Here is a 23,361-nt window from a genome sequence, read left to right on the forward strand (position 1 = left end):
TCTGATTTCAAAAGGCCCCTAGCTCCAACAGGCCAGAGCAGTAATTGCTCTGCTGTATGTTAGCAATTATAAAAAGCAGATTTTTCATTGGTCCATTGAGTATCAGAGATGCCAGATTCTACCTACATCGTTCATTACATTATCAGTTTGAAAATCAGAGTTGCCATCTATCAACAGTAAAATATGTTGCTGTTATGATAACCCAAATGGGATAGTGGAGGAATTAGTGATGGAATTAATGAGATGACACATAAAGTAACTCAATCAATATACCTGATTAATATTTGTTAGATCAGCATAAGTGATCGGTAGTAGGCATAAACCAGGGAAATAGCAAAATGGGTAGTCTTTGGCACCTCTCACCTATGAAGTATCCTCCCTTTGTCCTGACCGTCTTCCCCTATATGAGTGTTACCACAGAGTTCTCTGCACTGTTCACCGACTCTCCTACCCACCCCCCACTTGCTCGGTTCCCCTTTCCTGGTACTTTAAAGATTCCAGGATTTCTTTTTTTTCCAATCTTCTTTACCCACCTTAGCTTGTTCCCTCTATACCAGGTTATCTCATTCAAGCCTAATTGTAGAATGACAGTGTTAGAATAGGATTTTTGTTCTTCAGACAAGTTTGTTATTTGAGTTTGCCTCTAATTGGTTAAGTACATGGAAGTGGTATTTGGGAGCAAAAGGTAGCTTTCTTAGTGTCTCTTGCCTACTCTTTCTCCTGCTGGTCTGCTTTCCCATACCACCTCAGACTTCCATCCTACAGTAGCTCTTACTATTTTTCTTCATGCTTCCCTGGGTTTTCATTAATCATTCTGAACTCAGGATTCATCCAACTCCTTTGAGGCTCACTGAGAATTGAGGAGCTATAAGAGAGGGAGCACCCACTGGGTCTCTTTTTTCTTCCCCATTTCTTCCTAGTCAAGCCATCCTTCTCATTGCAAGTGTAAGATCTCCCACCTCTGACATTCTGACCTTCTGGATTTGTCATCTGAGTTCTAATTATGGCCAGGTCAGGGAGCTGGGCATACAGGTAGTCCATGTGTTTTTATCTGCATCATAATTTAAAGGAACTCTTGTCAAAGCTGGGCAAGAATTAGATTTTATGTCAGTGTTGTCAGTTGAATACTAGTAATTCCATAAAACTTCCATGGATGACTTTATATATATTTTTCCCCATAGAAAATACATGTTATTTCACAAAATCGTTTCCAAAGATTAACTATAAACAGCTTCAGGTCAGGTATTTCCCACAGAAGTTTTGGGCCATTGCATCAAATACCTGAATGCAGGAGCAATAAAATACTTTCTAGTCGTTTTACCAGTTTAGAAGGATGAAAGTATCTTTGCCTCTACCATTGTGACTTTTTTTTTCCCTATCAAGTTCATATTTAATATATTGCAGAATTCATTTCTTTTTGCCTGTCATGGTCGATCCCCCCTTATATATCCCAGAGGACTTCTAAGGGGCAGAAAGGCAGTAATAAATCATATCACTAAAAGAAGTACTGCTGATAAGGGGCAAAAGAGCTTTTATCCAAAAATGTAGAAAAATTATACTAAAATAGCAACTAAATACCTCAGGGGAGCTTCTTAAAAGTATATGCCAAAGCAAAGATTTTTTAAAAGTATTTTCTCCAAATAATATTGATTTGATACTGATAACTCAGATGCTTATGTCTTGTTTCAGTAGAGCTTTAAGAAACCATTTTATTTCTTTTCCAGATGTTATTTTTAAGAATTAATGCAAGTTATAAACTCCACTTGAAAAAGCAGTTATCTCATTTAAATGTGATAAATGATGGAGGACCTCAAAATGGGTATGTTTTCAACATATTTTTACTATGTGCTCCCATATTGGATTGCTTGATTGGTTTTTACTCATTATGCTGTCCTTCTCCACTATAATCATATCGGACCACTACAGTGGTAAAATCAGCAACTTTTTGCCTTTTTTTCTCTCTGGAGAGGATATCTGTATCTGCCTGTCTGTCTGTCTACATTAAAGTGTTTTATAAATGGTCAATTACTTAACTCACATGTCTGTTTTGAGGCAGCGTGGGTCAATAGCACCTCCTTATGTTACCCAGTAGTCTCTCCCTATGCAGACAGGACTCAGAGTCCTACTTTGTAGCTGTGTGACCATGAGAAAGTCCACTTAATTCTGCCTTATTTATAAAATGAGGATAAAATGTGCTTTAACTCTTTAATAGGGTCACAAAAAATACAGTATAAATATATATGTCCATTTTATTGTAAACTGTTGAACAAATTATATGTATTATCGGTGAGATAGTGTAATTATATAAAACAGAATTTAGAATCAGAAAACTTGGGTTAAGTTCTGCTGCTTACTAGCTGTGTGACTTTAGGTAAATCACTTACTCTCTCTGTGCTTTTATTTTCTTAGATTTGAAAATAGGGATGATGATAAAAAGTACTATCACAAGATTTTTGTGAGGAGCAACACAGATAAAGATACGGGGAAAAGATTATACAAAACGCAAAAGCATTGATCATGAAACTACACCTTAATATGATTTCCTTAGTGTTAGCTATTGCATGGATTTTTAAGGAATATTTTATTCCCTGTTAAGTTTCGGGCTTAAATTTTCAAATTTACAGGAACAAGTGACAAAATATATTTTGGAGTCAGAAATTGGCCCTGTCCAATAAAACAAGTACACTGATTTTGCAAGAAATATTTGGAAGCTCCAGACTGCTGAATCTGTTGGCCATGCTGAATTTTTTGATGCAAAAATCTGATCTCTCCCTTATTACCTGGTTCTTCTCTTTCTTATTTTTAACGATTGTTATTTTCAAAAATTTCAGAGCCACAGAAAAGTTCAAGGACAGTTTATGAACACCAAAACCTCTCAGAAACTGTTTTTAAAAAACTAGCATTTTTAAGCCCCATTCCCCTCATAACCTTCTACTTTTATTCCCATAGCTAAATCTGGGTTGGTTGGTTGGTTGGTTCTGACCAGTACTTCTGAAGCATCCAAGCTAACTCATTACCTATTACTTTCTTTGTTAATATAGCTATATGGGGGTTGTACCACCTTAGAGATCTTCACTGTCACATACTTTTAAAGACACTAAATTCTATGTAAGTCAATTCATGCCTCTGAGTGATCCCTTGAAAAATGGAATTCCCTGAAAATTAACCTCTAGACTCTAGCCAAAGATATAGCAAACTACCTGCTTAAAAGAAATTTTTGTTCCTGAGATGGCTCTAAAAATGTACTTTTTTTTTTCAAGAATGAAATTGACATAACATGAAATTAACCATTGTACAGTTAACAATGCAGTAGCATTTTGTGCATTCACAAGTGCATTCTAGTTCCAGTTTGTCCAGGTCATAAAATAGGATCAACACTTAAAACCCAAGAGGAAATCCTCTACCCATTAAGCATTAAGTTACTTCCTATCCCTCCTTCTCCCCAAACCCTGTGTTTTCTGATGAGATTTTATCTAAGACATTTTTAAAATACAGACCTATAGAGAATAATATTTGTATTGCTGCTTAGAATTGATCATTAACATTTATTTTTGCTTGAAAAAAATGTTTATGTTAAAAAAGAAAACAAGGGGCACCTGGGTGGCTCAGTTAAGCATCTGCCTTCCGCTAAGGTTGTGATCCCAGGGTCCTGGGATTGAGTCCCGCATTGGGCTCCCTGATGAGCGAGTAGTCTGCTTCTCCGTGTCCTTCTCCCTTTGCCCCTCTCTCCTGCTCATGCTCTCTCTCAAATAAAATCTAAAAAAAACCCAAAAACCAAAAACCATTCCAAATGAAACTGAAGTATCCCTTGACCCCATCTCCAGTCCCATTCTCTTTCCCCCAACCCATAGTATTTTTAATAAATTTGACCTGTATTCTTTAAGTCCTTCACATTATCTTTGTATCTTAAGAAAAGTAGGTAGCACTGTTTTATAAAATTTAATTTACTTGTATATTGTACATATGCTGCTTACTTTTTCCTACTCAGCATTGTAACTGGTTTATCTATTTGATATGTAGAAATTGTCCATTTTTTAAAAAAGATTTTATTTGACAGAGACACAGCGAGAGAGGGAACACAAGCAGGGGGAGTGGGAGAGGGAGAAGCAGGCTTCCTGCTGAGCAGGGAGCCCGATGTGGGGCTCGAACCCAAGACCCTGGGATCATGACCTGAGCTGAAGGCAGACGCTTAACGACTGAGCCACCCAGGCGCCCCAGGAATTGTCCATTTTTTGACTGCTTTTTATTCTCCCACATGAATCAACAATATTTAATGTAGCCATTTCTCCAAATGATAGATTTCTAGGTCATTACTTTTTTCCATTACAACGATGCCACAGTGAAGATCTATATACATGTCTAATGGTGTGACCGTTTCTTTGGGGTATAGATACAAATTGATGAGAGCATATGTACATTTTCACTCTACGAGGTATTGCCAGAATATTCTCCAAAGTGGCTGTACCATGTTGCCAACCATTTGCTGTTAGATTTTTAAATGGTTGCCAGTGGTATCTTGTTTTGATTTACATTTCCTAATGTTTGTCATCTTTTCATACATTTATTAGTCATTCAGGTGTTCTCATCTTTTTCCTGTTCACTTTCTTTGCTTTCTCTTGGGTATTATTTTTCTTGTTGATTTTAGATTTTTGCATATGTCCTAATCAGACTAATCCTTTGTTGGTTATATATGTTGCAAATATCTGCTTTTATGTTAAACAATTTTCAACTTTGATATAACTCTGGAAATATTTTTAAGTGAAGAATTATGCTAATTTTATGCTTAGTTTTTAATGTGAGGACCTTGCTTAGAAAGGCTTTGTTCTTTTTTGAGCTGTTGCTGTCAGTTTCAGTGTACTTTGACCATATTATCACAAGTGTAATTTCGAATCTTTTTAAAGCACCCAGATTAGAGGAGTTTTAAGTGAAAAATATGGTCCTTATTAAATTCTGCCATGTGATAAAAGGTGAAACATTAAGTACATAAGTCCAAAGCATTTATAAATTGGACTATAGTACAAACATTGAGGGTGCTTTTACTCTAGCAAACCAGAATTTACGTGTTCATTATAAAATACTGAAGCTGGATTTCCTCCTCTCTTTTACAAACTACTAAATCAAGGTCTATTTGTTCTTCCATGGCCATATCTGTCAAAATATACATCTACTCAGACCAGTCCCTATTTTATATGCATGGAGCTTTGATATTTATCTGAGTGCTGTTTCCTGGAATGTCCTTTCAAGTATAGACATTAATGAGACATCTCAGTACCCAAAAGTGTAAGACTATTTTTTCATCCAGTGTTGCTAGATGTATCAAGTGTTATATCTAGTAATAGATATGCATGAATCCCAGCTTTCATTTAACTTCTTTGGATGTCACTGAGGAAACCTTGTGTTTCTTTCACTTGATTTCATTTAGTCATATACATGTACAGTTGATCCTTGAAAAATGCGGGGGTTAGGACCACCAACCCCCCTCGCAGTAGAAAATCCACACATAATTTTTGACTTCACAAAAACCTAATACCCACTGTTGACCGGAAGCCTTATCATTAACATCAGCAGTGGATTAACACATATTTTGTATGTTATATCATGTGTTCTTGTAATAAAGCTGGAAAAAAGGTTTTGAAAATTATAAAGGTACATTTCATGCTGTACCATGTCAAAAAAAATCTAAGTAGACCTGTGCAGTTCAAAGCTGTGATGTTCAAGGGTCAACGGTATAGTCTAGTGACCACTGATATTTCATGCTGTTTTAAGATAAATCTATTTTATTGGGCAGAATTATGAGACCAAGTCCAGCCTGCACTGGTTTATTCCTTTTCAAGATATTTATTGTTGAAATAGAGCACTCTATATGATAGCAGGAATCCTAAGAAATATATTGACATTTGGTCCCTAGGAAATCTGAATTTTAAATAATAGTCTAGCAGTTATGGTAAGACTGACTCTATGAGCATTGCTTCTTTATCCAGTAGAAAGTGTGAGATTAAAAATAGTTTTCTCTCCAATGTTTAGGTTGGTCACAGCAGATGTAGCTTTTTACACTGGAAATCTTCAAGCCTTAAAAGGCCTTAAAGATTTGGACCTAAATATGTCCGAGATCTGGGAACAGAAGAGGTGATGACATACTGGAAAACTGGGTAGCTCATCTGACCATGGGATGTGTATGTTTATGAAGAAAATGTGGATGCCTGTGATTCAAGAACTGAACCTCGAACCCAAAGTGAACTGGGATAGGGGAAGGGGAAAAGGAAAGTATCAGTGTTGGGAAACTGGGATTCAGTGGGATCTACAAGGAATGCCATTTTTATGCTTCCTTCAGTGAGGAGTAACTGATCAGGTGTCTGTAACATTTTTCATTCTCTCTGGAAACAGACTCAGGTTTCTTTGGACCAAATCCAAAAGAACACATAGCTGTAACACAGCTGTAGTTGACTAGAATGCTCTGTATACTTTATATTAAAAAATGCTTTGCATTTCTTCCAGTGCAATGAAATTCATATGGTGTCCCACCTTATTTAATGATGGTACAATTTAAAATATTAAAATCTTAGTCAACCTCTGTAGAAAGTTTTCTCTATGAAAGTAAAGCTGTTTGAAAAATTATTTTTTTACAGATCTTTCTATAAAAAATAAACATCTTTTGATTGCTTGGATTTAGGAATTCAGTTTTTGTTTTAGTGACCAATGTCAAGTTTCAGGCCTTGTGTGTCACATATTTAATCTTTCTACCACCACTCTATGTCAACTGGATAAAGCCTTCCAGAATAGTCTAAATACTTGAAAGTCTGATCACAGTAATAATTAAAGAATAAGATATTGGCATTTATTTATGCAACTACTAATTTAAATACTTTTCAGAAGTGGTATATGAAAGGCTGCAGTTTAATAGCTGTATTTTTATAAAAGTATCTATGAAGGGTTGGTTTGTGTTTTTTATTTCTAGCAAATCATAAGACATTTTAATATGTTCTATTTATGAGTTCCCTTTTTAACATTTAGATAACATATGAAGTATGGCCCCCTTGGGTTCTTGTTTTTAAAAAGTTACTTTCGACGTGTGTATGAACAAAGACCAGGGAGAAAATAGAACTTTTAAAATATAGACTGCTGTGTTGGGGCCAGAAATACAAGGTGATGAGTAAGTTATTTCAAGATATTATAATACCTACCTTCAAAACTAGAATCAGCAGCACTCTACAACTGAAAGTGCCTGTGCCTCACCTCATACCGGGAATCTTGCCTCACCCTGTCAGAGTGCCTAACCTTGTGGTGATTATGTACAGTGAAATAATTAATAGTCTTATTTTGTGCTCTTCCATTCCCTTAAAAGGAAAGCCTGTTTTCTTTATCATTACTAAGGTATGTCATTGGTTCTTAAACTGTCTAAAATAAAGCTGTAAAAAATTATCAGACTTTATAAGGCAACTTCTTTTTAATAGTATACAGTAAACTTTAAATACAAGCAGCCTACTCAAAAACAAATATGTAAGAATTAGAAATGTAATTAATCCTTAGAGAAAAGCCACAAATTAAACTACCAGCAGAGCTGATCTGAAAGGTTATTTGTGAATATTTTCAGTCACAACAAGAAAGCTTCAAGGAAAGGGAACTTTATAAAGTTGTACCCCCACCCCACCATACTAGAGAACAAGGATGTAAAAGAAATACCCTACCTCTACCCACCCCATCCCTTCAGCTGGGAAAAGAAACATCACTTTGTTTTAATAAATGGAGAGTCTGTGGAAAGCATGGCAGGCATCCCAGCCTTAGGAGTAGATGAAAGGCCTTCAGGTTTATTCCTATGGAAAGAATGATGTGGTTAAGATTCTTAGAAATGCAAAAACTAGATATGTTAGGTAACTGGCCAATGAGTACTTAAATATTTCAAGAGCAAATCTTCCAACTGATCCAGTAACTGTTTTGCAAGAGTAAACCGTTTTTCTTCGCCATTTCATAAAGTTAGCATTGAAAGTGTACGTGTGCACATGGATTGCCTCACAGCTTTATTTTTGAAATCACAAGCAATTCAAAGTGACCATCACTGAGGCCACTGTTAAAAGATGTTCCAGCAGAGCTGCCCCAGTTTTAAGATTAAACAGTATTGCACTTTAAGATGAACTTTCAGGGTCCTCTTCAAAGAAGAAAAATATTGCTTCCATCTGTGCTTTTCTTCGACTAAGCATATTGCAAAAAAAAAAAAACTACTTTAAAAATTAACACCTCAGGGTACAGTAACATAGTAAAGTACCTGCCGATTTTAGAATCCTAGAGAACATTTCATTGTAAGAAACTGTTTAGCCCATAATTAGTATGAAGTGTACACAGTATTTTTCATTTCAGTGGTCCAAGATACGAAGGTTCCCTGATACAATCTTGTTCTCTAATACTGCTCCAGGTGGGATGTCGATTCGGTCACCATGATTTGCGATGATGATAACTGTTCCCTACATGACAGGGAAGACAAAACAGAAGAGTGTAAAACTGCAGCTGAAATGCAACTGATTTTCTTACAATTACCAAGTTTATGTACCAGGTTTATGCTCCATTTACAGTGGAGCAGTTGTACTTATTAGCAGTATTAAAGTATGAAAAATAACATGTTAAGGAAAACTGTATAATGTGTCCCTCCAAGAATCCTGACAGTAGTTCTAGAGACGCTGCCTCCATATCAGAGGCGGTACCGGGGTGAGAAGTGGGCCCTGTGCCACAGCATGACTGGCCCTTTCAAAGAGCTACCTTCATAAAGATACTGAGGTGCTTGGTTTATATTTACATACAGATTTGGGTTTTATTGGTTTACGAATATATTTTTCATGTCTCAAGTGAGACTATTTAGATGAGGCAGTATTAGCAATAAAGTTCCATGTATGTGTGTATATACACAGTATCAGCAATAAAGTTCCATATACCTATATATGTATATATACACGTATAGATAGGTCTGTACAGTTGACTCTGGAACAACACGTTTGAACTGTCTGGGTCCCACTAACATGCATTTTTTTCAATATATACAGTATAGTACTGTATATGATTTTCTTAAAATTATCCTATCTCTAGCTTCCTCTATTGTAAGAATACAGTATATAATATATATGACCTACAAAATATGTGTTAATCAACTGTTATCAGTAAGGCATCCAGTCAACAATAGGCTATTAATAGTTACATTTTGGGGAGTCAAATACATGGATTTTTGACTACACGGGCGTCACCACCCCAAGCCATCACGTTGTTCAAGGGTCAACTGTATACACATACATATAGACACACATATTTATATACACCTATATCTATATCTTTTTGTTAGAAATTTCTAAGATCCTCATTTAAGGAGCTTTACTAAAGGAAGACCACATGTACTCTAGGTATGGGATTTTTTTTTTTTTTTAATAGGAAAAAGCTGTTGTATCTTTGGTTCTGAGCTTTAATATTTATACCTATAGTCCTTCCTATTTCTTAGGCTAGAATGATACTCATCAAAGTACCCAAGTACTACGGTATGTGAATAAATCTCTATACTGACGACAATCGATTACTTTAAAAGGAATAGATTATATTCAGTATAAGTGAAGTTGTCATTTACTTTCATTCAGATTCAAATAGTCATCTTTGGTGAGCTAATGCTACTTTAACAGTGATTCTCTTTTACAGACTGTCATTTCAATAAAATAGTACCAGTTAAATTACTTACAGGTGTTTGCTTTCCATTTGAATGCTATATTCCACAAAGTTCCTATATACAACAATTGTGGTTGTATTTTAACTATGTTGTATATCTATGGAAGATAGTTATTAATACTAAATACTGTGGTAAGCTATTTCATTTTAAAAATATATTTATGTCTTATAAACATCTGGTATAGACTAAGAGGTATTCTTTAAAATAAAGGTAAATTTAGGACTAGAAAATGAAACCTGTTTTGTAAAGCTGTAAGAACTGTAATTTTCATCAGAACAACACACCTTTAGTGAAACATTCTTGCCAAATGTCACATCTCCTGAAACTGTGAGGTGATCCAATTCAAGCATATCTGGTATACTTTCAAATCTCCTTAGATAATCCTGAACCTGAAAGAAACAAATTGTTTCAAAAATGGGTTAACAGAAAAAAACAGATTAAATTAACAAGATAGTTTACTTGAACTGTGAAAACATTCTATTTATGGCCAAGCTCAGGCCCTCTATGGGGAGAACCTATTTATTAAGCATTTGCTATATGCTAGATGCTGTGCAGGAGAGACCATGAGATATGAACACTGTCCCTACAATTAAGCAATTTATGACACCACTGAGCAGATCAGACATTAATAAATAAACAACACGCTAAGAGCCCAATGAGTAGTTCAAATAATCTGGAGTGTAGTTGGAAAGAGATCATCATTGAAGCAAGCTAGACTGGAGCTGGGCTTCAGAAGAAGTAGAATATTTCATGCACAGCAACAGCACAAATTATCAAATTATCATTACAAATGATTACCTTTTATTTCCTGAGATTTATGGGCACTTTGTAGAAATTGTCTTATAGGGCCTTGTTTCCTATTTTGCTAAGAAAAGTAGAAGCAATCTGAAAAGTTGTTACACGCAAACAGTGAATCATGGAACACTACATCGAAAACTAATAATGTACTGTATGGTAATTAACATAATAAATTAATTAATTTAAAAAAAAGAAAATTAGAAGCAATCTGAAAAGGTCCATTGACTTCTACCATGGGCTACCAATGGGCTACTTGCCCCCTAGCCCATTACTCTGTCCCTTCCTAGTACTGGGTATACTCCAACTTAAGGCCAGGCCTCCTTATGGCCTATTCAAGGATATTGTCCAGTGATTCTTTCTCCCTCTTCAATGTTTTCTCTCTCTGATCACATCAATTCCAGGCAATGTATAAATATCCCATAAATTCTCCCATCTTTAAAAAGCAAACAAAGAACTCTCAAATCTTATATCCCTTTCTATCTATGGCTGCAATTGTTTTGCTTTGCTTTGTTTTAGGGCAAAATTCTTGAATTAGTTGTCTGCATCTCTCTAATTTCTCCTGTTCTCTACTAAATCCCCTCCAGTCAGGCTCCAGAACTTCTATATTGATAAATCTACGTGAATTCTCATCGATCTTGAACCATTCATCTTACTTGAATCAGCAGCAGCACTTGACACAGATGATCACTCCCTCTTGAGACATTTTCTTAATTTGGCTTTCAGGACACACACACTCATGGTTTTCTACCCAGTTCCTCATCTGTATCTCTTCAGTGACCTTTGCTGCTTCCTCTACCTCATCCCTATCCTCTAAGCCTTGGAATGTCTTAGGGAATAGTCCTCCCACTTCCTCCCTAGGTGATCCCTATCTCATGGCTTTAAATACCAGCTATAAACAGAGGACTCTCAAATTTACCTGGCTCTTCTAGATTTCTCCTCTGATCTAGAAAGAGTCTAATAAATTTGAAGGTCTAATAAATACAGTATCTCCAAAATTGAATTCCCCATCCTGCTCCCCCTAAACCTACTTCCCCCATCTCCATAAATGGCAGGAAAGTCCATGCTTCAAGTTGCACAGGCTAAAAACCCTGCAATCATCCTTAACCCTTTCTCTCTTGCACTCCCATCTAGTCCGACTGCAAATTCTGTAGGTACAACTGTCAAAATTTCTCAGAATGTCAACATTTTTTCACTATTTCCACTGCCATCACCCTGGTCAAAGCCGCCATTTCCTCTTGCCAGAATTCCTGCAACAGCCTATTCCTGGTCTCTCTGATTCTACCCTCGCTCAGCAGATTGGTCACTTCACCTTAGCTCGCAACTCTCTGATGGTTTCTCATCCACCAGGGAAAAAAAAAAAAAAGCCACCCACATTCCCAGTATTTAGTTACAAGGTTCTACACATTAGGACTGTTCCCTGTCTGACCCAACTACTTCCCCCATCTCTCACTTGCTTATTACTCTGCCCCAGCCATATTGTGCTCTGTAAAACTCAGAGCAACTAGCCATTGCCCACTCAGCCCCTGTTCTCAAATTAGGGCAGCTAACGTTCTTATCTCCTGCAGGGTATTGAGAAGGCTAGGAAGATTGAGGGGGACATGAAGGGGGAGGGGTGAGGCTGGGTAGAAAAATAGCTGGGGCGCCTGGGTGGCTCAGTTGGTTTAGCATTTGCCTTCGGCTCAAGTCATGATCCCAGGGTCATGGGATCAAGCCTCGCATTGGGCTTTCTGCTCAGTGGGGATCCTGCTTCTTCTACCTGCCGCTCTGCCTACATGTGCTCACACGCTCGCTCTCTGTCAAATAACCGGTTTCTAAAAAAAAAAAAGAAAGAAAAACGGCTGGCAGTACCCTCTCTGTACCACCAGGATTTTCCCAGCTCAACCAGGCTGATAAGAGGCACCCAAATAGGGGGAGTCCTAAAGTGCCTGATGTTATCCTGGAAATTGCAGCACAGCCACAGGACCCAGAATCATCCCCCATCGATATATGAGGCAGAACATACCTCCACACCAAGTGGCACTAACCACAACCAGGACTAGACTAGGCCTGGAGGGCCTAGCAGGACGCCAGGCCAACCACAAAACACTTCATTAACTTCACGATATTTGATGTGATGAAATGTTTTGAATTCCACTTACCATGCTAGGGTGGGGTTTTCCTATACTTGCTATTCTCCCTGCTTGGAATGCTATTCATGCAGTGTAAAATTATACCAACATCACTGCACCCACACATTCCCTATTCCTGCTTTTTCTCCATGCATTTTCCACCACTTGACATAATATACATTTGCCTATCATTCTTACCCCACTAGAATATTCATGAAGGCAAGGATTTTAGTCCATTTTATTTACTGCTAACTATCCACAGCACCTGGAACACTGCCCAGCACATGGTAGGGGCTCAATATTTGTTAAACCAGAATTAACATTCTCCCACTGATGAAAGCAGTAAATGGTTTTACAAGAGACATAAAGTAAAATGTCCCAAAATTAAACGTTCTTTCCTACTCTTTAGCAATCAGATTTCAAAAGTGAGTTACATCTCTATCTTCTAATGCTGATTCCCTTTAAAAGACAGCAAAGACAGAGGAATGTAATAGGTCAGCCGCTGAGAGTGTAATTAGACCCCAATTCACATCATTCCAATCATTTTTATACTTACACATTTAAGAACTATAAATTCACATGTATATCATATCTATAATTACGTACCTTTGTAAAAGAACTGCCTAATTTAACCAAGGGTACTGTAGGAAATTCCCGCTTTTCACTCATTGTCAAAGATCCTGCATTAAGGCTATAGAGGTTTGACATCACAAGCAAGAGATCTGATGTGGTTTTGACAGGTAGAAAGCGGCTCCTAGGAACATTAATACCTAGAGAGTTCTCAAAACTTTTAATGGCAGCGCCTACTGCAGTTTCTAACTGAATGACATTCAGGCCTCCATCCAAGGTCTGTAAGAAAGAAAAGCGGGCAGGGGGAGAGGAGAAATAGGTTTTAGCAACTTAGTTCCATGTGGGCTGGTTAATATTTGGGGAGTGGTTTCAGAGATCCATTGAAGGAGACAGAATTTTGAGAAGTGACATTTAGCAAGTACCTACCATATGCCAGGTGCTTAGACATACATGGTCTTTTTTTTTTTTTCCTTCAGCATCATAACTCCTGTTTAGTAATGTTTCCATTTTATGATAAAGAACCGGAGGTTCACAAAAAACTCATGCGAGATGCCTGTGGCCAAAAGGCCTTTAAGTATCAGAGCAACAAGACCGAGGTAGGTTCTCTACTTTTGGGCCCAGTGCTCTTGCCACTACCACGGCCCTGCGTCAAGTAAGAGCACCAAGGCTTCACACTAAAGAGCTGGTGTATAGACTCTGAAAGACAGGGCCAGGAACTGGAGTGACTTACTAGGCAAAAAGGAAGGACCCGTGAATAGATGGGCCAGAGAGAATGGGCAGTGGATCTGTGTGTAGGGAGGCAAGGGCTGCACCTCTGGCTTACCTTTGGATTCACAATGATCTCCATATCAATAGCATTTTGCTCCTGCAGTCTTTTAACTGCTGCAAGAGAGATCCATAGGTTGTTTGTGTTAAATATTTTGAATTTTGATACAGACTTGAACTCGTCAACATGTGCTTTTGGCACTTGAGCGATTTCCACCAGTCTCAGTTTGCCTTCATACTGGGTGAGTGTCCCACCCTAGAAAGGCAGAGAGGAGTGTGTGAGTACCTCCACATCTCTCCCAGTCATAACCATACCATGCTATTTCTAGTCTGTGAAAGTGTTAGAGAAAAGACACTGATGATAAAATCCCCCAGAAATAAAAAGTTTTGGCATTGATTCAATCTTTGATACACAGCAACATACATATGATGGTAGAACCAAAGAAAATATTCAGGTTGTCATTTTATACTATATACACAGCCTCTTGTCCACAGTAAAAGCCCTGGGAGTACATCAGAGTCTTCCTCGCTTTTTGAAAGTCTGCTATAGGAACAGCCATTCCTCTCATTCCCAAAACACCGTCCATCACTAAATAACTAGTCCTACTACCTCAGACCCTGCTCTAGGATTGGCTCTAGGATAGGAGGAGAAAAGGGAGGACAGAGGCACAAGGGGTGAGGAGTGACCCCCTGAGTGGCCTCAGCTTAGAGATATTCTTACAGTCATGAGGCCACAGCCATGTGGGGAGAGGGGAATGTTCACTCACACATCAGGGGGCACTGCAAGAGGCACAGAACCCAGCCTAGGGACTGACCATTTTAGTATTTACACACTGCCCATTTCTTTTACTCCCTGTGGCCAAGAAGTAAAACCTTGTGTACCATTTCATGACCACTATACATGCAAAGTTAAAAAAACATTTGTTTTGCAACTACAGAGATATTACAGTGATTAAGAAAATATATAAAAATGCATAGGTAGAAAAAGAAATAGTACATTTTCACTAAAGGAAAAATGAAATAAGCACCAAACTAGAAGAATATCAAAGGTCTGAACAAAACATTTGAAAGTGTTTTCACTTATCCTATAAATATATATAGAACTGTTTTCAGTTAAAATCGCCCATATAGATCACTCAACAATACCGTTAAAGCTCAATTTATATATATACAGTTATGTCAGGTGGAACTTAGGGTACTCTACAGAATACTATCTCACTCTGTCTTACAATGATGTTACCAAGTGGATGAATGTGTTGTTTTGTTTACCACTGAAACTTTCCAATTAAAAAAAGCAACTGGAGGGTGTTATGCTGAGCAAAATAAGTCAATCAGAGAAAGACATATATGACCTCACTGATATGAGGAATTCTTAATCTCAGGAAACAAACTGAGGGCTGCTGGAGTGGTGGGGGGCGGGAGGGATGGGGTGGCTGGGTGATAGACATTGGGGAGCGTATGTGCTATGGTGAGTGCTGTGAATTGTGCAAGACTGTTGAATCACAGATCTGTACCTCTGAAACAAATAATGCAATATATGTTAAGGAAAAAAAAAAAGCAGAAGAAGAAGATAGGAGGGGAAGAATGAAGTGGGGGAAATCAGAGGGGAGACGAATCATGAGAGATGATAGTCTCTGAAAAACAGACTGGGGGTTCTAGAGGGGAGGGAGGTGGGAGGGGGAAAAAAAAAGCATTTGAACTACAAGACCTATGCGTTGTGAAGATGTGACTCCCCAAACTGTTTCCTCTCAATATTTACCTTTACATCTGCACGTGTTTTATTTGTGACTTCCATGACAAATTCACAGGGTTTTCCATTGGGTGGGTTCATTAGATGATTAAGAATATAAAGATCCACGGTGGCACCCAGATTATCTATGTTAGACACAAAAATATACTCTTTGCCTTCTCCTATAAGGGTGTCGAGCAAACCAGAGTTGTAGAAACTGGCGTATATATCACCATGACCTGGAGGGTACCAAGCTTCTGTATTTTCCCCTGAGTATGAGACATCCTTTGCTACAGGCAGTAAAGATTCTTTATTAATCCTCGGGTACCTTAAAAAACAAACAAACAAACCAAGGTCTTTTTCTATATCAATTCTGTAAAGCATTCCAGACCTTCAAGTAAAACAATGCATTTAAAGTTAAATAAAACTTCCCTCCTTCTCAGGCTATCAATAGTAATTTAATCATAGGTAAATCCATTTAAGAAAATCTCTTATCTGTGTTGTCCAATAATAAGTTTCCTAGATCATAAGATTTGCTGCAAAAAAACTTCCACTGTTATACAGATGGGAGGACACCTCATACTTCTAGGGTATTCATAGATTTGATGACTCTATAAGAGGAGAAATACATTAAGTAAATTTCTCAAACTTCTTTGGTCATGGAATTGTTCTTTCCCCTCCAAGTTTGGAAAAATCTGCCCATTCTTACAACCGTATATTCAGGGGTGGTGCTCTTTCTTTCCCAGAAAGTCAGCAGCACATCAGTGCTCAGGGACATCTCCTCCCTACTACGAGCGAGGACAGGTGTGGGGGCTGGCAGTGAGGAGGGGGAAACGGAGGAGCTAGCACTGTAACAGACCAAGGACCAACCTAAAACCAGAAGATGGAGGCAGAGCACCTGCAACATAGCAAGTGTCCATGAAAATAGATGAAAACAACAACAAATGGTACAACTTTTAGAAGTACCTGTTCTGTACAAATTCATATGGACCCACATTCATCCTTAGATGGGAGACTTACTTCCCCAGTTGCCTGAGCTTTATCCAAAGTCATCACCTGAATCCCTTTCTACAGGCATACGTCAGAGATACCGCAGGTTCGGTTCCAAACCAGAGCAATAAAGGAAATGTCGCAATACAGTGAGCCAAGTGAATGTTTGGTTTCCCAGTGCATGTAAAAGGTATATTTACATTATATTAAGTGTGCAGTCGCATTATGTCTAAAAAAATGTACATACCTTAATTTAAAAAAGCACTTCATTGCTCAAAAATGCTAACCATCATCTGGGCTTTCAGCAGGTCAGACTCACTGATCACAGATCACCATAACGAATACAATAATAAAGAACAAGTTTGAAATATCATGAGAATACCAAAATGTGTGACACAGACACAAAGTGAGCAGATGCTATTGGAAAAATGGCACCAATACCAATAGACTTACTTGCTCAATGCAGGGTTACCACAAATACTCAACTTGTAAAAAAAAATGCAGTATCTACAAAGCGCAGTTGAAGTGCAATCAAACAAGATATGCCTGCACTTACTTTCCCTTCCTCAAAGTAGAAGATCTGTTTCCAGGATTTATTAAATTTCCCCCAAGCCTATTCCGGATGTTGAATAAATTTCTTCCCATATGAAAGAAGGTTATTGTAGAACATATAAAAGTTTTCATCCACCCATGTGGAGCCCAAATATGCCCTCAGAAAGCAAAGACCTAAGCCATCCTCAAATATTCTGGACATGGAACAAGCAGATTCTCTCTTAGGAAGAATCACAGAGTGATTATAACAATCACCTATCTGTGAACAAGTGTTCAGCCTTTAAAGACACTGAACATTTTCAAACATGAGTTTTTGGCACATATACATCTTGAGGCTGCTCTATTTAAACAAGACAAAACATCTTTGTTTCCCAGGAGTAACACCCTCCAGACTTTTTATTACTTATTGTACCTGCTTTGATTAAAAGTGTAGATTTTCACACGACAGTGATTGTACTTCTGTAGTATTTTTTTTGTATCTTCATCCGTGTTAAAAGAGTTCATTAGAACAAGAGGAACATCTGTATTGTAGGTTTTGTTCAAATGCTAGGGAGGAAAATAACAATCAGATTACCCAGACCTACTTTTCTTTCACTTAAAAATGTAAAACTCATAGTGGCTAATCACAAAGTATCTAGAACATCACCTATATGTAGCCCAATACAAATATTTAGCACAAGCCGGATATTTTGCTAAGCAGTTCACCATGGACTTGCTCATTAAGTCACAATCCTATGAGACGGAAACTTTGTCTGCAATATACGGATGGCTAAATTAAGGGCCAGAGAGGCGGCAGGTCGTCAGCAGAGCCGGGACACCCCCATGGTCCAACTCGAGTTGTGTGCCCCGCCAGGGCCCTGTGGCCTTACTGGATAGGCAAATACTGACAGAGCATTTACTCTGTGTCCAGAGCACAGTGGGGATGAAAGTACAAATGTTACAAAAACATGGTTCTCTAGTCTCAGGATTAATGTCAAGAACTGTGAATCGCACCCCAGCTGAAATCTTTTCAATCTCTAGGAAGAGTTAAGAGGCGACACAGAGTGAGAAGAAAACAAGGTCTCAGAAGTGAGACCGTCCTGTGTTCACAGAGGGAATCTTGGGCAAGTAAATCAACCTCTCTGTGCCCTGGTTTCCTTACCTGTGAAATGGGGATGATAATATAAAGAGTACTTATGTTACAGAGTTGCTGAGAGGAACAAGTGAGGCATTCACGAACAGAGCTCAGAACCCCACTCAGTGTACATCCACTCCAGGCTAGATGACCGTTAGTTGTTGCTGCTGCTAGTGTTAATACTGTAGTTGCCTGCACGTACTGGACGTGAGAGAGAGAGATGAAGAAGACTCCCCCGAAGGAACTTACAGCCCACGATTACTGACTTTATCATAAGAGAGACGGCAAGGACAGTTCTAGGCAACCATGGCTGCCGACCAGATACGGAAATTCTCCCTGGCCTCCCCAAAGGGGTTAATAAAGCCAGACCATCCCAGCTGTGATGAAGGCTGCCATCCAAAAGAAAAGGTGGGAGGAGGGTGGGGAGATCAAAGGAGAATCCAAAAAGATCCAGAGATTTCAACAACCACAAATGCTACTTAAAGATCAAAAGCTTTTATTTTACATCACCCTAAGGATTTGTCCTTGGGAACACCAAACCTTTTTATATACTAATACAGAAACTAAAGATAGCAAGCTCCTTGACTAGCTCAAATCCACATCTGTTATTTTGTAACGTAACATTTATAATAACCTAAAACTGGTTTTAGTAGTTCATGAGAAAGGCTGAATGTTACTCACTTCAATTTGCTGAACGGTCAGATCCAAAAAGGTATTCTCATTCCTCACACCAATCAGACTTTTCGGGCCTTTGCAGCCCATGCTGGTTCCCAAACCTCCATTGAGTTTCACCACCACCAGCTTGTTCAGCACGGAAGATATATTATCAGGTAAGCCTCTGGCCTTTATCTTTTCATAGGGTTGAATCTGAAATTTTAAACAAATTACAGAATTCAAATAGCTTTATGAGAGGTTAAATCCAATCAATCTCAGGGTTATTTCCATGTGCCCTTAAAGAGTTTTGTTTTTCTCCATGGAAAGTTTCAACATTTCCTTTAATGTCACAAGTCCTTCCGGTACTTACTCAGAGGCAACTGCTCTTTAACAAAGTAGTTCAGTGGTTCATTTACATTAGAATGGAGTACGAGAAGGGGGGAAGTTACAGTCTGCAAAGACTTGTCTGGCTCCTGAGGACATCTAAGTCACTTGGACTACCTTTAAAAACTTAAGAATTCTCAATTTGCATCAATATAGTAAATGGGATACACAAAACTCATCAAATCTGCAAATATTTCTAGTGCAGTATAGATCTACTTCAATTCTGGAGAAGTACATATATGATCATACATTATTCCTTCTCCCAAAGGAGGCAAAAACCAAAACCAAATGCTTTTCTCCTCCATTCAATAGTAAGTCTTCAGAGGAAGAAGGTGGCATGGGGTTTTTATCATATTTCTAGGTATGTAACAAGGATAGAATTCCTTAAGAATTTAACTGTCAGGCATCACTGTATAGCAGATCATATTGGAAAACTGTGTTCTCATTGCTCCAATAAATACCCTGATGGGGTAGGAAAGGCAAGAGCTGAGGCTGGAGAGAATCCCCTCCTCCCTGCACCCCTGTGTATTTCTGGGAGCACAGAGCATTACTCTTCATGCTGTGAAGGGAACAACCACATAGTGGGAGCCCAAATTCTTATGTTCAAAGCAGGAGGCACAAGCAAGTCTAAAGATCTTATAGCAAGAATGAAAGCTTTTAAAAAGATCACGGTATACTCTCTAACCATTTACAGGGCTTTTTTGGGGGTTATCCTTCTTTAATGGAATATATCATCTAATGTACTTCTCAATTACGTCATCATGGTATAGTACAGATAACAATTGAGGGGACTGAAGAAATACAACCATTATAGTAAGTGCTCAATTACTATGAGCTGAGCTGTTTTCGTTTTGCTACCTATAGAGGCTGTGGGGGTGGGTGAGGGATAAAGTCTGTAATTGGGAAAGGAGCTGATGGGCTCACATTCCAGTAATTAGGCTTTGGAGGCAAAACACACATACATGTCCTATGTCGACTCCTGACCACACAATTTCTGCTGTTAGCAGTTCTTTCCACACAAACTAGTCTTGCTTCTTACTTCCTCTACCCTGCAAGACACTCTGTTAACTGCCAACTGCAGATGAATGCACTTTTTGCTTGGTGTAAATGCTGAGAAATAAGCACTCTTCTCTAAGACCCTCCACTGATTACCACCCCTAGTTATCACTCATTCTGAATTAGTTCCTTATGTGGTAGGATCGCCAATCTTCCCGGTAGGTGCCACTAAGCAGTCTTCAGCAGTCATTCATACTTAAAAGTATGGAAAGACCAGAGGAGGGGACAGACTTGTGGGCACCATGGCCCTCAGTGGGTGCTGCCTAAGTACTGGAATGCTCACCACCAAGGAAAAGAAGGATGATGGGGAGGCAGGAAAGAACACAGACTACTGGTTGCTTCTCTGGCAGCACCTGGTCCATGTGAGGACAATGTACGAATGATAACAACTTGGGATACCCAACAAGCACACCAAGTGCCTGTGGCTCAGTTGACTGGCATTCCTCGAAGGATGTTTTGACCCCACCGCCATGAACATCGTTTCTTCGGCATGTCAAAGAAACTGGTAATATCACTTGAGAGAAAAAGTCCAATTTAAGTGCTATATTACTAGAAAAATAAGAGGAGATAACAGAGCTGGAACCTGTCACCCTAATATAACATAGCAGTTTATAATCCTTTCATCAGCAGAGCTGTTGACATCAACCAGTCAGTAAAAGGAATGCCACTGTGATATAATGGCTTCAAACACTCTATTATTAGGTTATAGGAGAATTTCTTGGGCACATTACATTTACTCAAAAGAGTTAGCAAATGGAACCAAGCCAATTATTTTTCCACTTATCTTTTAAAAGCCAAGAATTTCCATTTAGCAGTTACTTTTGACTTCCAGAAAAGAATCTGATCTTTACAGAGGGCTCAAGAGGGTGTGAAAATCAATTTAACTAAAACTCCCTAGTTCATGCATTCATTTTAGGTAAAATTATTAGTTCAGAAATATTTTTACCTATTTAATGCTTCCTTTAATATACCTTTAAAAAAACAGAATACATAAAAGAATTTTTTTTCTACATATGGTGAGACAGGCCTACATTTTCCAATTTCACCTAAAAGATTTTCATTATGAAATATCATACATTCAAGTTATAAAATATATACAGTCAAAAGAATAACCTAAATAAAAAAGAACACTGCCGTAACTTAGAAGCCTCCTTGAGTCTGTCCCTGATCACATTCCTCTTCCACCCCTAGTGGTAACCACCATCTTGATGTTTACACTTTAGTTTTACCACCTATGTATGTATCCATAATGATAATATTTTACTTAATTTTGTCTCTAAACTTTTGACTTGCTTCTTTAATTCAATGTTATATTGAATTATATATATATATAGGAATAATTCACATTAATGCATGAAGCTATAGTAATTCACTTTTCACTGCCATATAGTATTCAATTTATATAGCCATTAAAAGAAACAAAACTGTCATTATTCAGATATGATTTTATATATAGAAAATCCAAAGACCCTACAAATAAATTATTAGAATAATGTAAACATAGCAACATTGAAGATACACAGTCAATATTTTAAAAAAAAAACAACTGCTTTTAGAACCCTTGAACTCTGCTGGTGGGAATGTAAAATGGTGTGTAGCTGTTAAAGAAAAAAATATGGTGGTTCCTAAAAGAATTTTGGACAGAATACCATATAATCTACCAAGCCCACCTCTGGATATATACCCCAAAGAACTGAAAGCAAGTTCTCAAAGAGATGTTTGTATACTCACCTTCACAGTAGCGTTTATTCACAATAGCCAAAAAGTGGAAGCAACTCAAATGTCCATCAAAAGATGTACAGATAAAACAAAACGTGGCATATACATACAACAGAATATCATTCAGCCTTAAAAAGGGAAAGAAATTCTGACACGTACTACAACATGAACAAACCTTGAGAATATGTTAAAGTAAATAAACCAGTCATAAACCCCAAATACTTCTATGATTCAACTTCTATGAGGCACCTAGAGTAGCCATCAGATTCATATAGACAGAAAGTAGAAGGGTCGTTCCCACGGACTGGGGTAGGGAGGAATGGGGAGGTGTTTAATGGGAACAGTTTTCATTGTGCAAGATCGAAGAGTTCTGTGAATGTACTTAACGCTAATGAATTGTATGTTTCAAAATGTGTAAAGATGGTTTAAAAAGATGAACCGTTTCTATATATATGAGAATTAGAAATAGGATTAAAAGTTCCCTTTTATTACACTATCAAAAATAACAAATTCTTAGGAATAAATCTAAAAGAAATACAAGAGTTCTACACTGAACACTTCATAAAACATTTTTGAGGAAAGTTAAAAGAAATAAATTCAGGGATATATTTATCAGGTTTGTAAACTACAAGACTTATAAAAATGTCAATTCTCCTGATCAATGCAATCCTAATCAAAATCTCAACAGTTTTTTATGTGGAAGCTAACAAGTCAATTTAAAGTGTGTATAAAAATGCAAAGGGCAAAGAATAAACAAGACATTCTCAAAGAAAACCACCAAGTTGGGAGAACCGAATTTGTTGACAGTCTTTTTTAAATTGTAGTAACGTAAAATTTGCCATCCTAACCATTTTTAAGTGTACGGTTCAAGTATTAAGTATGTTCACACTGTTGGGCAGCCAATCTCCAGAATTATTTTTGTCTTGCAAAACTGGAACTATGCTCATTAAAAAACATGTCCCCATTCCCTCCTCCACTCAGCTCCCAGCAACCACCCTTCTGTCTTCTACCTCTGTGAGTTTGACTACTCTAGGTACCTCAGACAAGTGGAATTATACAGTGTTTGTGACTGACTTATTTCACTTTGCATAATGTCCCCAAGTCATTTAGCATTCTTTTTAAGCAAAGTGGCTTATATGTTTGAGAATATTCCAAATTAATGCAGATTTTTCCAGGAAAAGGTCCATATTTAAAGTTTATTGATGTGTATGCAACGTATCTGGGAAAA

General features: G+C 37.9%; 2 protein-coding genes across 6 annotated transcripts in view; one reads left to right on the forward strand and one right to left on the reverse strand.

Moving 5' to 3' along the window:
- VPS54 (VPS54 subunit of GARP complex) overlaps positions 1 to 7,419 on the forward strand; it is a 96,127-nt gene extending 88,708 nt beyond the window's left edge. For 4 of the 5 annotated variants that reach the window (XM_064572430.1, XM_045884901.3, XM_045884902.3 and 1 more), the window contains 2 exons: positions 1,725 to 1,819; positions 6,025 to 7,419. In XM_064572430.1, the coding sequence (XP_064428500.1) occupies positions 1,725 to 1,819; positions 6,025 to 6,130 (201 nt within the window). In that variant the 3' untranslated portion in view covers positions 6,131 to 7,419. Of the gene's footprint in view, positions 1 to 1,724; positions 1,820 to 6,024 lie in introns of those variants that run through there. The other variant, XR_010405662.1, reaches the window with a different exon arrangement.
- Positions 7,420 to 7,986: 567 nt separating this feature from the next.
- UGP2 (UDP-glucose pyrophosphorylase 2) overlaps positions 7,987 to 23,361 on the reverse strand; it is a 69,156-nt gene continuing 53,781 nt past the window's right edge. The window contains exons 4-10 of the mRNA XM_045884905.3: positions 19,002 to 19,187; positions 17,619 to 17,752; positions 15,695 to 15,992; positions 13,994 to 14,191; positions 13,207 to 13,449; positions 9,979 to 10,083; positions 7,987 to 8,456 (exon numbers count right to left, since the gene is read on the reverse strand). Of these exons, the coding sequence (XP_045740861.1) occupies positions 8,349 to 8,456; positions 9,979 to 10,083; positions 13,207 to 13,449; positions 13,994 to 14,191; positions 15,695 to 15,992; positions 17,619 to 17,752; positions 19,002 to 19,187 (1,272 nt within the window). The 3' untranslated portion in view covers positions 7,987 to 8,348. The remainder of the gene's footprint in view (positions 8,457 to 9,978; positions 10,084 to 13,206; positions 13,450 to 13,993; positions 14,192 to 15,694; positions 15,993 to 17,618; positions 17,753 to 19,001; positions 19,188 to 23,361) is intronic.

The sequence above is a fragment of the Mirounga angustirostris genome, unplaced genomic scaffold, assembly GCF_029215605.1.
Source record: "Mirounga angustirostris isolate CCGP_5_RB_7025 unplaced genomic scaffold, mMirAng1.0.hap1 SCAF_10, whole genome shotgun sequence".
Taxonomy (NCBI): Eukaryota; Metazoa; Chordata; class Mammalia; order Carnivora; family Phocidae; genus Mirounga; species Mirounga angustirostris.